This window comes from Gorilla gorilla, chromosome 1 (genome assembly GCF_029281585.2).
Source record: "Gorilla gorilla gorilla isolate KB3781 chromosome 1, NHGRI_mGorGor1-v2.1_pri, whole genome shotgun sequence".
In the NCBI taxonomy this organism is placed as follows: Eukaryota; Metazoa; Chordata; class Mammalia; order Primates; family Hominidae; genus Gorilla; species Gorilla gorilla.
Window position 1 is genome coordinate 7,465,394 of NC_073224.2, and position 14,808 is coordinate 7,480,201.

General features: G+C 36.7%; 2 protein-coding genes across 2 annotated transcripts in view; both read right to left on the bottom strand.

The window, feature by feature from the left end:
* Window positions 1–14,808, bottom strand: part of OR2L13 (olfactory receptor family 2 subfamily L member 13) — a 176,182-nt gene that overhangs the window by 145,807 nt on the left and 15,567 nt on the right. The gene's annotated exons all lie outside the window — the stretch shown is intronic.
* On the bottom strand, window positions 6,832–8,946 carry OR2L8 (olfactory receptor family 2 subfamily L member 8). The gene is given in 1 exon segment (XM_019032937.4): window positions 6,832–8,946. A coding segment is annotated over 1 exon segment (939 nt). The 5' UTR covers window positions 8,818–8,946; the 3' UTR covers window positions 6,832–7,878.

Genomic DNA, 14,808 nt, shown 5'->3' on the forward strand with positions numbered 1-14,808 from the left:
AAATGGATAAATTCCTCAACACATACACCGTCCTAAGGCTAAACCAGGAAGAAATTGAATCTCTGAATAGACCAATAACAGGCTCTGAAATTGAGGCAATAATTAATACCTTACCAACCAAAAAAAGTCCAGGACCAGATGGATTCACAGCCGAATTTACCAGAGGTATAAGGAGGAGCTCATACCATTCCTTCTGAAACTATTCCAAACAATAGAAAAAGAGGGAATCCTCCTTAACTCATTTTATGAGGCCAGCATCATCCTGATACCAAAGCCAGGCAGAGACACAACAAAAAAAGAGAATTTTAGACCAATATCCCTGATGAACATCAACGCAAAAATCCTCAATAAAATACTGGCAAACCGAATCCAGCAGCACATCAAAAAGCTTATCCACCATGATCAAGTGGGCTTCATCCCTGGGATGCAAGGTTGGTTCAACATAGGCAAATCAATAAATGTAATCCAGCATATAAACAGAACCAACGACAAAAACCATATGATTATCTCAATAGATGCAGAAAAGGCCTTTGACAAAATTCAACAACGTTCATGCTAAAAACTCTCAATAAATTAGGTATTGAAGGGACATATCTCAAAATAATAAGAGCTATCTATGACAAACTTAGAGCCAATATCATATTGAATGGGCAAAAACTGGAAGCATTCCCTTTGGAAACTGGCACAAGACAGAGATGCCTTCTCTCACCACTCCTATTCAACATAGTGTTGGAAGTTCTGGCCAGGGCAATCAGGCAGGAGAAGGAAATAAAGGGGATTCAATTAGGAAAAGAGGAAGTCAAATTGTCCCTGTTTGCAGATGACATCATTGTATATCTAGAAAACCCCATCGTCTCAGCCCAAAATCTCCTTAAGCTGATAGGCAACTTCAGCACAGTCTCAAGATACAAAATCAATGTGCAAAAATCACAAGCATTCTTCTACACCAATAACAGACAAACAGACAGCCAAATTATGAGTGAACTCCCATTCACAATTGCTTCAAAGAGAATAAAATACTTAGGAATCCAACTTACAAGGGACGTGAAGGACCTCTTCAAGGACAACTACAAACCACTGCTTAATGAAATGAAAGAGGATACAAAGAAATGGAAGAACATTCCATGCTCATGGGTAGGAAGAATCAATATCGTGAAAATGGCCATACTGCCCAAGGTAATTTATAGATTCAATGCCATCCCCATCAAGCTACCAATGACTTTCTTCACAGAATTGGAAAAAAATACTTTAAAGTTCATATGGAACCAAAAGAGAGCCCACATTGCCAAGTCAATCCTAAGCCAAAAGAACAAAGCTGGAGGCATCACGCTACCTGACTTCAAACTATACTACAAGGCTACAGTAACCAAAACAGCATGGTACTGGTACCAAAACAGAGATATAGACCAATGGAACAGAACAGAGCCCTCAGAAATAATGCTGCATATCTACAACTCTCTGATCTTTGACAAACCTGACAAAAACAAGCAATGGGGAAAGGATTCCCTATTTAAAAAATGGTGCTGGGAAAACTGGCTAGCCATATGTAGAAAGCTGAAACTGGATCCCTTCCTTACACCTTATACAAAAATTAATTCAAGATGGATTAAAGACTTAAATATTAGACCTAAAACCATAAAAACCCTAGAAGAAAACCTAGGCAATACCATTCAGGACATAGGCATGGGCAAGGACTTCATGTCTAAAACACCAAAAGCAATGGCAACAAAAGCCAAAATTGACAAATGGGATCTAATTAAACTAAAGAGCTTCTGCACAGCAAAAGAAACTACCATCAGAGTGAACAGGCAACCTACACAATGGGAGAAAATTTTTGCAATCTACTTATCTGACAAAGGGCTAATAATATACAGAATCTACAATGAACTCAAACAAATTCACAAGAAAAAAACAACCCCATCAAAAAGCGGGCAAAGAATATGAATGGACACTTCTCAAAAGAAGACATTTATGCAGCCAAAAGACACATGAAAAAATGCTCATCATCACTGGCCATCAGAGAAATGCAAATCAAAACTACAATGAGATACCATCTCACACCAGTTAGAATGGTGATCATTAAAAAGTCAGGAAACAACAGGTGCTGGAGAGGATGTGGAGAAATAGGAACACTTTTACACTGTTGATGGGACTGTAAACTAGTTCAACCATTGTGGAAGTCAATGTGGCAATTCCTCAGGGATCTAGAGTAGAAATACCATTTGACCCAGCCATCGCATTACTGGGTATATACCCAAAGGATTATAAAACATGCTGCTATAAAGACCCATGCACACGTATGTTTATTGTGGCACTATTCACAATAGCAAAGACTTGGAACCAACCCAAATGTCCAACAATGATAGACTGGATTAAGAAAATGTGGCACATATACACCATGGAATACTATGCAGCCATAAAAAAGATGAGTTCATGTCCTTTGTAGGGACACGGATGAAGCTGGAAACCATCGTTCTCAGCAAACTGTCTCAAGGACAAAAAACCAAACACTGCATGTTCTCACTCATAGGTGGGAATTGAACAATGAGAACACATGGACACAGGAAGGGGAACATCAGACACCAGGGCCTGTTGTGGGGTGGGGGAAGGGGGGAGGGATAGCATTAGGAGATATACCTAATGTTAAATGACGAGTTAATGGGTGCAGCACACCAACATGGCACACGTATACATATGTAACTAACCTGCACGTTATGCACATGTACCCTAAAACTTAAAGTAAAAAAATATATATATATATTGAATGAATGAATGAATGGCAAATTTCAGGTTATTTAGTGCAACATACTGTCAGAAATAGAAGTCTTACTGTATACATAATTGTAATTTTGAGAAAGTCTTAATGTATACATAATGATGATCTTTTTCTAGCAATTTTCAAGTTGTATTCTTATCTTCCTCCTGAACATGATGAAAACGTTGGCATGCTTTAAATATCCACTGATTATCCTCCTTATCTTGTTATGTAGAAATTCAGTTTTGCATTTTTAAACACATGAAATAAGTTACTAATTTTGTAGTCACTAGCAATTAAATCTAGCAGTACTCAAAAAATCAAAAAAAAAGAAAAGACATTAAGGACCTTGATTGATACAATCAGATTTTTAATGTCAGTTTAAATTTAACTAGAAAACCCTATGAAAAGTAGGGCAGTGATCCCAGGGACTTAGGAATATAAATGTATTTTAAAATATTTAGCAGACAAAATTAAAAGGATCTTATGTTGAATTTGTGGTAATGAGACAAAATAGCAGAGATTAAGTCCCAAATGTCAAATTGACCTCCATCCAATTTGTGGAATCCATGTATATATCTTTGCATTTTCTTACCATGCTATAAGTACTGAATAATTATTCAGTAATTGAAAAGATATTTAGCCTTTAAAGTCATTGTCTATTTTTTTCCAGATTTAAAAGGCAAGTAAAAAAAATTTAGTAGTGGTGGTTGACATAAATCTTACAAAAGAAGTAATAAGTAATTACTTCTGTGGAAACATGAGGGATCACCTCCACCTCACCCGCTTTATCTCCTATGTGAGCTTTCTGCCCAGGTCTAGGAAACAAATTGATACAAGATGGATTAACGAAGGAAAAGCATATGAGTTTTATGCATTTCACATGTACATGGGAATCCTCACAAAAGTGTGAAATCTAAATAAATGGTCAAAGCAAGATGTCTTTATACTTTTAGAAACAGAATGATAAATTGCAGAAAAAATTACAAAAAAGAAAAGACACTGGCTCAAAACCATAAATTCCAGGGGAGTCCCTAGGAGGTATATGGGGGTGTAAAGATAGTGAAAAATAAGAGTTAATTCTGGTAGTTTATTTATTCAGGTCCACTGCATTCCCCCAATTCCCACGCTGTAGTGATAAGGGCTATTTTCTATTCCATTACAGGGAGGGTACCGAAAGAGTATTAGAATGTACCAAAGACTCCTGGAGGAATCTTTAGAGCTTGCTGCATGCCAAAAAAGACAGGTCAGATAACCTCTTCCTCTAATGTTAACCAAAATTTCTTCAATGTTTTCAGCTCAAACTAATAAATATGCCAACTTAGCATATTTGTGGATGGCATATCATTCATTCCTTCAATTTACCCTATTTGACTATTGAACCACAGCTCTATTTGACTACTGAACCACAGCTTCTTGTGATGAGAAAGATACTCATCCTTTAAAATAGAAAGAATACTCATGTCCCTTTCCATAAATCAAATTTTGCTAATGTAATACATAAGAAATCTCTAAATGCACAGAGTCTATGTTATGAAATCCACATAGATACCACACGATATAAAATTTGCATCTCCTAGACTAAGGACATGAAACAATTAAAGAATGACTGTGAAGTGCGAAATAATAACCACAGCATAACATTTGCATGCAAAGAACAATGGCTAAAACGAGGCACAATGAACAGTGAGCCAAGGACTCTGTGAGGTAATGAATTCGTTAATTTCCCCACCAAGAGGAATTATCGTCCAACTTTCAAAATTATCTGGAGTACATTCTCATAAACAAGGTAGCAAATGACAGTAGATTTGAATAATTTGACTTCTTTTTCTGTTGTTCTTCTTAATGACCTTAAGGGGAAAGGAGTGGCCTCTAAGTGAAGACAGCATGTCAGAGGGGTGACCTCTTTATCTCCAATCCCAGGGTCATTGGCATGAAAAATAGGATTACCATTGCCTCTACAGAAATGTCAGCAGTAAATGTCAGTGATGCCATTTACTGATCAGGTACAAGGCACCCATTTTGTTTTTCAGTAAACTAACTTCAGAGAGATGGAATGATTTCCCCAAGGCCATGGTATGTCAGAGAAAATCACAGAGCTAGGTCTCCTGATTCCCTCCATGAATCACTACCTGGAATGGGTATAGGGTCTGAACCAGACACCATTGCTTAATTCAGTCCTCCCTCAGGCTCTTTCCAATAATAATAATTAACAAAAACAGCAGACATTCTTAGACTATTCAAGCTGCTGTGAAAAAAACCTTAAACTGGGGTAACCTATAAACAACAGAAACATATTTATCAGAGGTGTGGAAGCTGGGAAGTCCAAGACAAGGTGCCTGAAGATTCAGTGTCTGGAGAAATCTTGCTTTCTGGTTCATAGATGGTGGCTTCTATGACATCATAGATGGCACCATCTACTGTGACGTCACATGGTAGAAGGGATGAACAAGCTCCCTTGAGCCTCCTTTAGAAAGGCATTAATCTTATTCAAGAAGGTGCTGCCCTCATGACCTAATCATTTCCCAAAAGGCCCCTACTCCTAATACTCTCATTTTAGGGGTTTAGATTTAAACATATAGATTTTCAGAGGATACAAACACTCAGACCATCACACATTCCCACCACTATCCTAGACTGCATGATGTCATTCACTTCCTGCCCACTCTTTCCATCCTTCTCAGGACTGGCCTCACGGGCATATGCACAGGGTTCACACTCAAAGGGCTCCATGCATGGTTTCATGCTCTTCTGTTGTCGTTGAAATATCTAATAATTTCATCTCTGAGTATGAATGTGATAGAGGAGCTAGACAGGCTGGCAGTGTTAGCACGCAGTTTGGGTCCACTGGTAGTGACTACACAAGTGGGCTCAGGCAACAACCACGTGGGGCAATTGGCCTGGTCTTCTCATGCGCGCACGTGCGCGCGCACACACACACACACACACACACACATCTTGTAATACTTCACAGCACCACAGGACCCAAGCAGTGTCTGGGGTATGCCTGGGCTCATATTGATGGTGATGACAGAAGCAGCAGTGCAGGTGGCAGTAGGGTCCAAGTGTCCCTAGCTTGGAAGAGAGGAGGTGCTTGCCCTGGCAGCAGCAAGTGACTGCTGATGGGATGCCTGTTTTCCCTCTGTCCCAGAGTCCACGCCTGTTGTATTCATTGAATATCAGAAAAGGAAAAGCCAGGAATATTAGCAGTAAACATTGTTAGCAAATTATTACAAAATAAAAATATACACTGCTCATTGCAGCAAAACACAAAAAGGACTTACTCTGATTCATAAGACAAGTTCAAAATATGTGTTTTAACTGCAACAACATTGCAAAACAAATATCCACAGGCTTAGAAATAGAAATGATGTTAAAGAGCATTTCAAGAATTTTAACTATGTAATACTTTACTGTTAACTTTAGTCATAGAAGAGAACAATAGAATTTATTTCTACAAAATACTGATGAAAGGAAATGAAGAAGAATACAAACAAATGGAAAGACATCCAATGCTCGTGGATTGGAAGAATTAATATTATTTAAATGACCAAACCTCAGATTCAATGCAATGTCTGTCAAAATACCAATGACATTCTGCACATAAATAGTAAAAACAATTCTAAGATTTGTATGAACTATGAAAGACCCCAAATAGCCAAATCAATCCTGAAAAAAAGAGCAAAGCTGGAAGCATAACAGTAGCAAACTTCAAACTATACTACAAAGATGTAGTAATCAAAACAGAATAGTACTGGCATAAAAACAGATGCATAGAACAATGACACAGAACAGATAATTCAGCAATAAATCCATGTATCTCTAGCTAACTGATTTAATTTTTTTATTTTTAATCACTATGGATACATAATAGTAATATGTAATTATAGAGTGTATGTGATGTTTTGATAAACACATACAATGTGTAATGATCAAATCAGGGTAATTGGGATAACCAGCACCCCAAATATGTATCATTTCTCTCTGTTGGGAACATTCCAATCCCAAACTTTCAGTTATTTTTTAATATATACAATATATTCTACAATGAATTATTGTTTGCTACAGTCACTCTGTTGTGCTACCACATACTGGCTCTTATTCATGCTATCTATATTTTTACAATCATTAACCGTCCCCACTTTATCCCCCCTCCCCTATACCCTTTCGATCCTCTGGTGACCACCAGTCTATTATCTATTTCTATTAGTTCAATTTTTAAAATTTTTAGGTCCTAGGTAGGAGTGAGAACATGCAAAATCTGTCTTTCTGTGCCTGACATAGTTAAATGATATCTGACAACAATGCCAAGAACATTTATTGGGAAACTGACAGTCTCTTCAATATAAGGTGCTTGTGAAACTGGATATCCATATGCAGAAAAATGAAACTAAACTCCCAATTCTTACACTATACCAAAATCAACATAAAATGGGTTAAAGACCTAAGTGTAATCATTCTTGATCACTGATGGCACCTTCCAATACTTGTTGTTGATCTAAAATTTACCTGATGTTAAATCATTTCCCTGGGATTCATTCCACTACAGAAAGCATAAACTTGTCATAGGCCATCCAGAGTGGTATCAGGGCTTAAGAACCACTGATGAGCCTTCTGCTAAATCTCAGTAACAATAAGTCCCCCTAAATTGAAAGAAAGAGTAACTGGTACGTTAAGTGTCTAAGATAAGAAACAGAAAACATCTTATGGCTTTCAGTTAGATCCACCAAGTCAGGAGATTTTTGTTTTTGTTTTAGACATAACCAAAAAAAAATTTTAATTACTGGAAAATAAATTGAAAATAATAAAATTGTTATGCTGAGTGCCAACTTCAGTTAGGCCATTTTCATTTTCATTTCTGCATGACCAAAAAAAACATTCTTATTGACAACATATTAGCAAAAATATGTACCTCCAAAATTTTTGGAAAAAGGCCATCAAGAAAAAAGGTTTCTTAGAATTATGTATATATTTGTAAAACAATTTTGTCCATATATCAGTGATTTTCTTCTTCCCTTGGTTAGTTTTAGTCCTGCACTCTAGGAAGGACATAATATTTTAATTACTATACACTGCTGAATGGATGTGTATCTGAGTCCTGAGACCTTAGGCAGAAAGTGTTTCTACATTTTCACAGAGCAGATTCTCTGACTCACTCGTGTCAGGGCCCCCATCACCTCCTTGTTCCTCAGGCTATAGATGATGGGGTTGAGCACTGGGGTGAGGATGGTGTAGAAGACAGCCAGAACCTTGTCCTCTGTTGGAGATCACCGGGATCTTGGACGTAGATAAGTGTAGAGAAAAGGTGCATAGTAGAAAGTTACTACAGTGAGGTGGGTGCTGCAGGTCAAATAGGCTTTCTTCCTCCCTTCTGCAGATTTCATGTGGTAGACAGCAAGGAGAATCCGGCCATAGGAACATGAAATACCAATGAAGGGAAACACGAGAAAGATGGTGGTGCTCAAAAACACTGTGCCCTCGTAGACCCAGGTGTCCATGCAGGCCAGAGTCACCATTGCTGGGACATCACAGAAGAAATGATTGATGGCCCTGGATCGGCAATAAGGAATATGGAGTACATATACAGTGTGAGCACAAGCATTGATCGAGCCTATGATTCAAGACCCTGCTATCATCAGCACACACACTCTTTTGCTCATGCGGATGAGATAGTGGAGAGGAAAGCAAATAGCAATGTAACGATCATAGGCCATAGATGCCAAAAGTAGTGCTTCTGCACCTCCTAATGCCAAGAAGAAGAAACTCTGAATCCCACACCCAGTGAAGGAGATAGACTTGTTTCCAGGCAGAAAATCAGATGCCGTCTTAGGAACAATGGTGGAGATGTAATTTAGGTCAATGAGGGAGAGCTGACTAAGTAGGAAATACATGGGTGTGTGGAGGCGGGTATCCAAGAAGATGAGAAGAATCATGGATAGGTTTCCAATTAGAGCCATCAGGAAAATGAAAACAATGAGAATGAAGAAGAAAAGGTCAATTCTTGATGGTGGAAACAGCCCCAATAAGATGAAATAAGTTGATGTTTGATTGTAATTTTCCATGGGGCATTCCTACAATCCATCTGGAAGGGAGACACAAGAGTAAGTTACGAACAGTAATTCGCCCTTATCTGCAGGGGATGCATTCCAAGCCCCCCAGTGGATGTTTGAAACTGCAGTTGATACTGAACCCTAAATACACTATTATTTTTGTCTATACATACTTCTGATAAAGTTTAATTAATAAATTAGACAAGTAAGAGATTAACAAGAGTAACTGATAATAAAATAGAACAATTATACAGTATACTATAATATAAATATGTGAATATGATCTCTATCTTTCTCAAAATCTTTTATTGTACTGTACTCAGACTTCTTTATTCTGATTTTTACCTATTTTGAAAAAAGAAATCTTATTTTCTTACCCAGAGTTTCACATTTGATGAGATCAACATTTGTTACCAGTTTTTTTCTGAGAAATATGTAAATTTATAAGAAAGATACCTCTATTACAACTTCAATAGAATATGAATGGTTTACTGCCTGACGCAAACTCAGATATATTCAAAGTCAAATATTATACTGAATACCTATGCATAGAAAGTCAATATAAATGCATACATTACAGATTTATATTTGAATAAATTAGTCTTACCTTTATAGAATGATCTGTTATATTTCCACACTTATTCTTTTTCTATTTTTTTAAGTGACAGGGTCTCCCTCTGTTACCCAGGCTGGAGTGCAGTGGCAAGATCATAGCTCACTGCAGCCTTGAACTTCTGGGCTCAAGTGATCCTCCTGCCTCAGCCTCCTGAGTAGCTGCGACTACAGCCACGTGCCACAATGCCTAGTTAACTTTATACTTTTGTAGACATGAAGTGTCACTGTGTTGCTCAGGCTGGTTTTGAACCCTCGGCCTCAGTAATCCTCCTGTCTCGGCCTTGCAAAGTGCTGCGATTGCAGGCAACAGCTCCCCACCCAACCCACGTTTATTCTGTCAGATTTACTTCTAAAACTGCAGCAGCTTGTCTCTCATTTTGAGAAACTTGAATGATCTTTGTGCAATAATGCCAAGTCGAACTTCTTTTGTCAGTTATAATTTGCTCCTCCTATTTAGAAACCTAGAATAAATCCTTATTGCTATGTCCCTTTTACGGAAAGTCATATTAATCCACACTCTTGATTTTCAATATTCATCATCATCCATTCTCTTTGGTCTCCTTGCCTAATTTCAGAATACTCTATTTAAAGCAGACCCCTTACCAAATGTGTTACAGATTTTGTCTTTTGCTTCTCTAGTGATTAGATAACATTACACATTGCTTTATGGACCCTTCAAAAGAATGCACTTGGAGGAGCGTTCAATTGCCTAAATAAAAAAAAGAAACTAAAATTCTGACAGACTTCTAGGTAGAGGTGTGTTAGAAATTCCACTCCAGATGTAAGACATCAGTAAACAGCTTTGCACAGTATGCCTAAAAGAACTGGAGTTTTTAGGCTTAAATATTAGTCTAGAGCCAAAGATCACCAGAATTTGGAGCAAGTATAACAACATGTACGAGGAAGATTCCCAGTGTGCAAACACAGACAAATATGCACAATCACACACAGTCATATGCATAAATACACTGACTTTAAAATGATTAAAATATGCAGAAAGAATAGTTTTTTGTGATCAAAATTCCTATCTTCAGAGATGTATGATCTGTTATGAAATCCATAAAATAAATATCATTTGCTATATGAAAGGATGTGACACGTAATATTAAAGAACTTTTGAAAACTAAAATTGTATTAATTGATAAAAATATTAAGCGGAAGTTTCAAAAGACAAAGTAAGAAAACTATATTTGAAGGTAAACAAAAGCAACAACAACATGAAAAGACTGCTATTTAGGGAAGATAGAACAATGAGGGAATTCATACAGGAGGACCAATATGTGCTTAAGGACATTCCTAGAAAGGGATATAGCAAAATAATAGTGAAGTTAGTATTCTTAAAAAAATTTCTCTCAACTGAAATATATTAACTATCATGTTCAAATGCAATAGTTTTTTTTTGTATTGCAGCAATAAATTCTGTAAGATGAAATGATGTTGTCAACCCCTGATTGCAGACATAAAGTGGAATGTAATTCTGCTGTGACAATGGGAGAAGGGTAAGGAACCTGGGGGTGATTATGGAGGAGGGAGCAGGTCGCTATCCATGCTAGCGTATATCATGGGTCAAGGAATGCTATTTGGGATATAGAAATCAGGCATTAGCAGATGAACGTATTGTCTAAAAATACAAGGGCAAATATGGGGAAAAACTGGAAAGATAAATTGAAGTCCTTGCCTTTGGGGTCAGCAAGAGTTTGTTATGTTTCTAACATTTTACCCTGTGGTCTGCTGAGACTATGTCTATGCATTACTTGAATAAAACATTAAAGTGATGTAAAAATTTTGTCCCAGTTAAGAATTTAACCTGCAGCCTCATCATAATAATGAAGGACTGGCAGCTTTTAGTCTGAGATTTGGAACAAGACACTACAGTCCACTTTCCCTGCATCTGTTCAACATATTACTGGAATTTCAGTCAAAGCAATTAAATAAGAAAAGAAATAAAAATATCTTAATTCAAAAGAAAAGTAAAATTATTTCTGTTTGCATATGACATAATTATATATGTAGAAAACTTAGGATAAGTAATAAACAAAATCAGGAAAATTATAGGATGTAACATCAACAACAGCCAAAACCTGTTGTACTTCTATACACTAACAATAAACAATCTGAAAATTGCACTCTCATTTTATTAACAATAGTATCAAAAAGAAATGAAACACTTAGAATAAACCAAACCAAGGAGGTGAAAACTTTACACACTGAAAATGACAAAATGCTGATTACAGAGATTAAAGAAGACACAAATAAATGGAAATGCATCCTACATATTTATTTATCGGAAGGCTAATACGGTTAAGATGTCAATAATACCCAAAGTCACCCATTGGTGTGCTGTATTCGAGAGACACATCTCATGTGCAAAAATGCACATAGACTCAAAATAAAGGGATAGAGGAAAATTTACCAAGTGAATGGAAAGAAGGAAAAAGCAGGGGTAGCAATCCTAGTTTCTGACGAAATAGACTTCAAACCAACAAAGGTCAAAAAAGACAAAGAAGGGCATTTTGTAATGTTAAAGAATTCAATTCAACAAGAAGAACTAACCATTTTAAATGTATATGCACCCAATCCAGGCACACCCAGATTCATAAAACAAGTTCCTAGACACATACAAAGAGTCTTAGACTCCCACACAATAATAGTGGGAGACTTTAATACCCCACTGTCACTATTAGATCTTGAGCCAGAGAATTAACAAAGATATTCAGGACTCAAACTCAGCTCTAGACCAAGTGGACCTGATAGACATCTACAGGACTCTCCATCCAAAAACAATATATATTTTTTCACCACCATATGGCACTTACTCCAAAACTGACCACATAATTGGAAGTAAAACACTCCTCAGCAAATACAAAATAAATGAAACCATAACTAACAGTCTGTCAGACCACAGCACAATCAAATTAAAACTCAAGATTAAAATCTTCCTCAAAACCACACAACTACATGGAAATTGAACAACCTGCTCCTGAGTGACTCCTGGGTAAATGCTGAAATTAAGGCAGAAATCAAGAAGTTCTTTGAAATCAATGAAAACAAAGAGACAACTTATCAGAATCTCTGGGATGCAGCTAAATCAGTGTTAAAGGGGAAACTTATGGCACTAAATGCCCACAGCAAAAAGCTAGAAAGATCTCAAATCGACAACCTAACATCACAACTGGAAGAACTGGAGAACCAAGGGCAAACAAACCCCAGAGCTAGCAAAAGACAAGAAATAACCAAGATCAGAGAGAAACTGAAGGAGACGGAGACACAAAAAACCCTTCAAAAAATTAATGAATCCAGGAGCTGGTTTTTGAAAAAAAATCAATCAAATAGATAGACCTTTAGCAAGACAAATACAGAAGAAAAGAGATAATATTCAAACAAACACAATCAGAAACCATAAAGGAAATACCACCATTGATCCCACAGAAATACAATCATCAGAGAATATTAATATAAATTATTCTATTATAAAGGTACATGCACGTGTATGTTCATTGCAGCACTATGCTCATTAGCAAAGACGTGGAATCAACCCAAATGCCCATTAATGATAGACTGGATAAAGAAATTGTGGTACGTATACACCATGGAATACTATGCAGCCATACAAAGGAACAAGATCATGTCCTTTGCAGGGACATGGATGGAGCTGGAAGCCATTAACCTCAGCAAACTAATGCAAGAACAGAAAAGCAAACACTGCATGTTCTCACTTGTAAGTGGGTGCTGAACAATGAGAACACATTGACACAGGGAGGAGAACCACACTTACTGGGGCCTGTTGGGGGAGGACAATTTGGGGGAGAGCATTAGGGAAAAGAGATAATGCATGCTGGGCCTAATACCTAGGTGATGAATTGATAAAAGCAGCAAACCACCATGCCACACGGTTACCTATATAACAAAACTGCACATCCTGCATATGTACCCTGAAACTTAAAAACAAACAATAAAATAATTATTTAAAAAATAATAAAGCATACAAAGCAAAAAAAAAGATTCAATGGAATCTCCATCAAAATTCAAATAAATCTTTTTTCTCACAAACAGAAAACCCATCCTAAAATTTATATGAATCTTAAAGGATCCTCAATAGTCAAAAAATCTTGACTTTTTAAAAAAAAGAACAAAATTTAAAGACTCATACTTTCTGATTTTAAAACGTATTCAAAGCTATAGTAATCAAAACAATGTGGCACTGGCACAAAGCCAGACATATAGCCCAGCAGAGGAAAATAGAGTCAAGAAATAGACTCTCATATACATGGCAACCTTTTTTCAAAAAGGGAACTAAGTCCACTCAGTGGAGAAGGGACAGTCTTTTCGATAAATGGTGTTTGGAAAAGTGGATATTTACATTCAAGATATTAAAGTTGGATGTTGACTTTATAGTATATAGAAAAATTAAGTCAAAATGAATCAAAAATCTAAATGTAAGAGAAAAAATTATAAATGAATAGTTGGGGGAAATGTCAAATAATACAGGCACTGTGGAAAATGATACAGATGCTTCTCACTTACAGTGGAGTTTCACCCTGATAAACCCATCATAAGTTGAAAATACTGTAAGTAAAAAGTTAATATCCTGATAAACTCATCATAACATCAAAAGGTGCAAGTCAAACCATCATATGTCCAGGTGCTCCTCAATTTACACTGGGGTTATGTTTCGATAAATTCATCATAAAATCAAAAAAGATCAAATTATTGTAAATCTGGAACCATATGTGTAGGAATTCCTCAAAATTTAAACATAGAATTAGTATATGATCCAACAATTTCAGTTCTGAATGTGTATCCAGTAAATAAAAGCAGACACCTGAACAGATATTTTTGGATTTTTTTTTTTATTCAGGGAGTACATTTGTGGTTTGTTACATGGTTATATTGTGTGATGCTGAGGTTTGGGCTTCTGTTGAACCCTTCACCAAAATAATGAACATAGTACAAATAGGTAGCTTTTCAACCCTTGCCTCCTCCCTCACTCTCCTCTTTTGGAGTCCCCAGTGTCTACTATTCCCATCTTTATGTCCATGTGTACCCAATGTTTAGCTCCCACTTATTTGTTAATCTGTTTTTGCATCAAACAAATATTTCTATGCCCATGTTTATAGCAACATTATTCACAATAGCCCAAAGGCAGAAAGAAAGAAAGTGCTCATCTACAGAAGAATCAATAAAAATGTATGTATATATAGTTTTAAAAAGAGAAGACATTTTGACGCATGCTACAACATGGATGAACCTTGAATATATTATGCTAAGTGAAATAAGCCTGTCACAAAAAGACAAATATTGTATGAATTCGCCTACAGGAAGTACCCAGAGTAGTGAAATTCATAGAGAGAGGAAGTGGAAGAGTGGACCCCAGGGAATGGGAGAAGG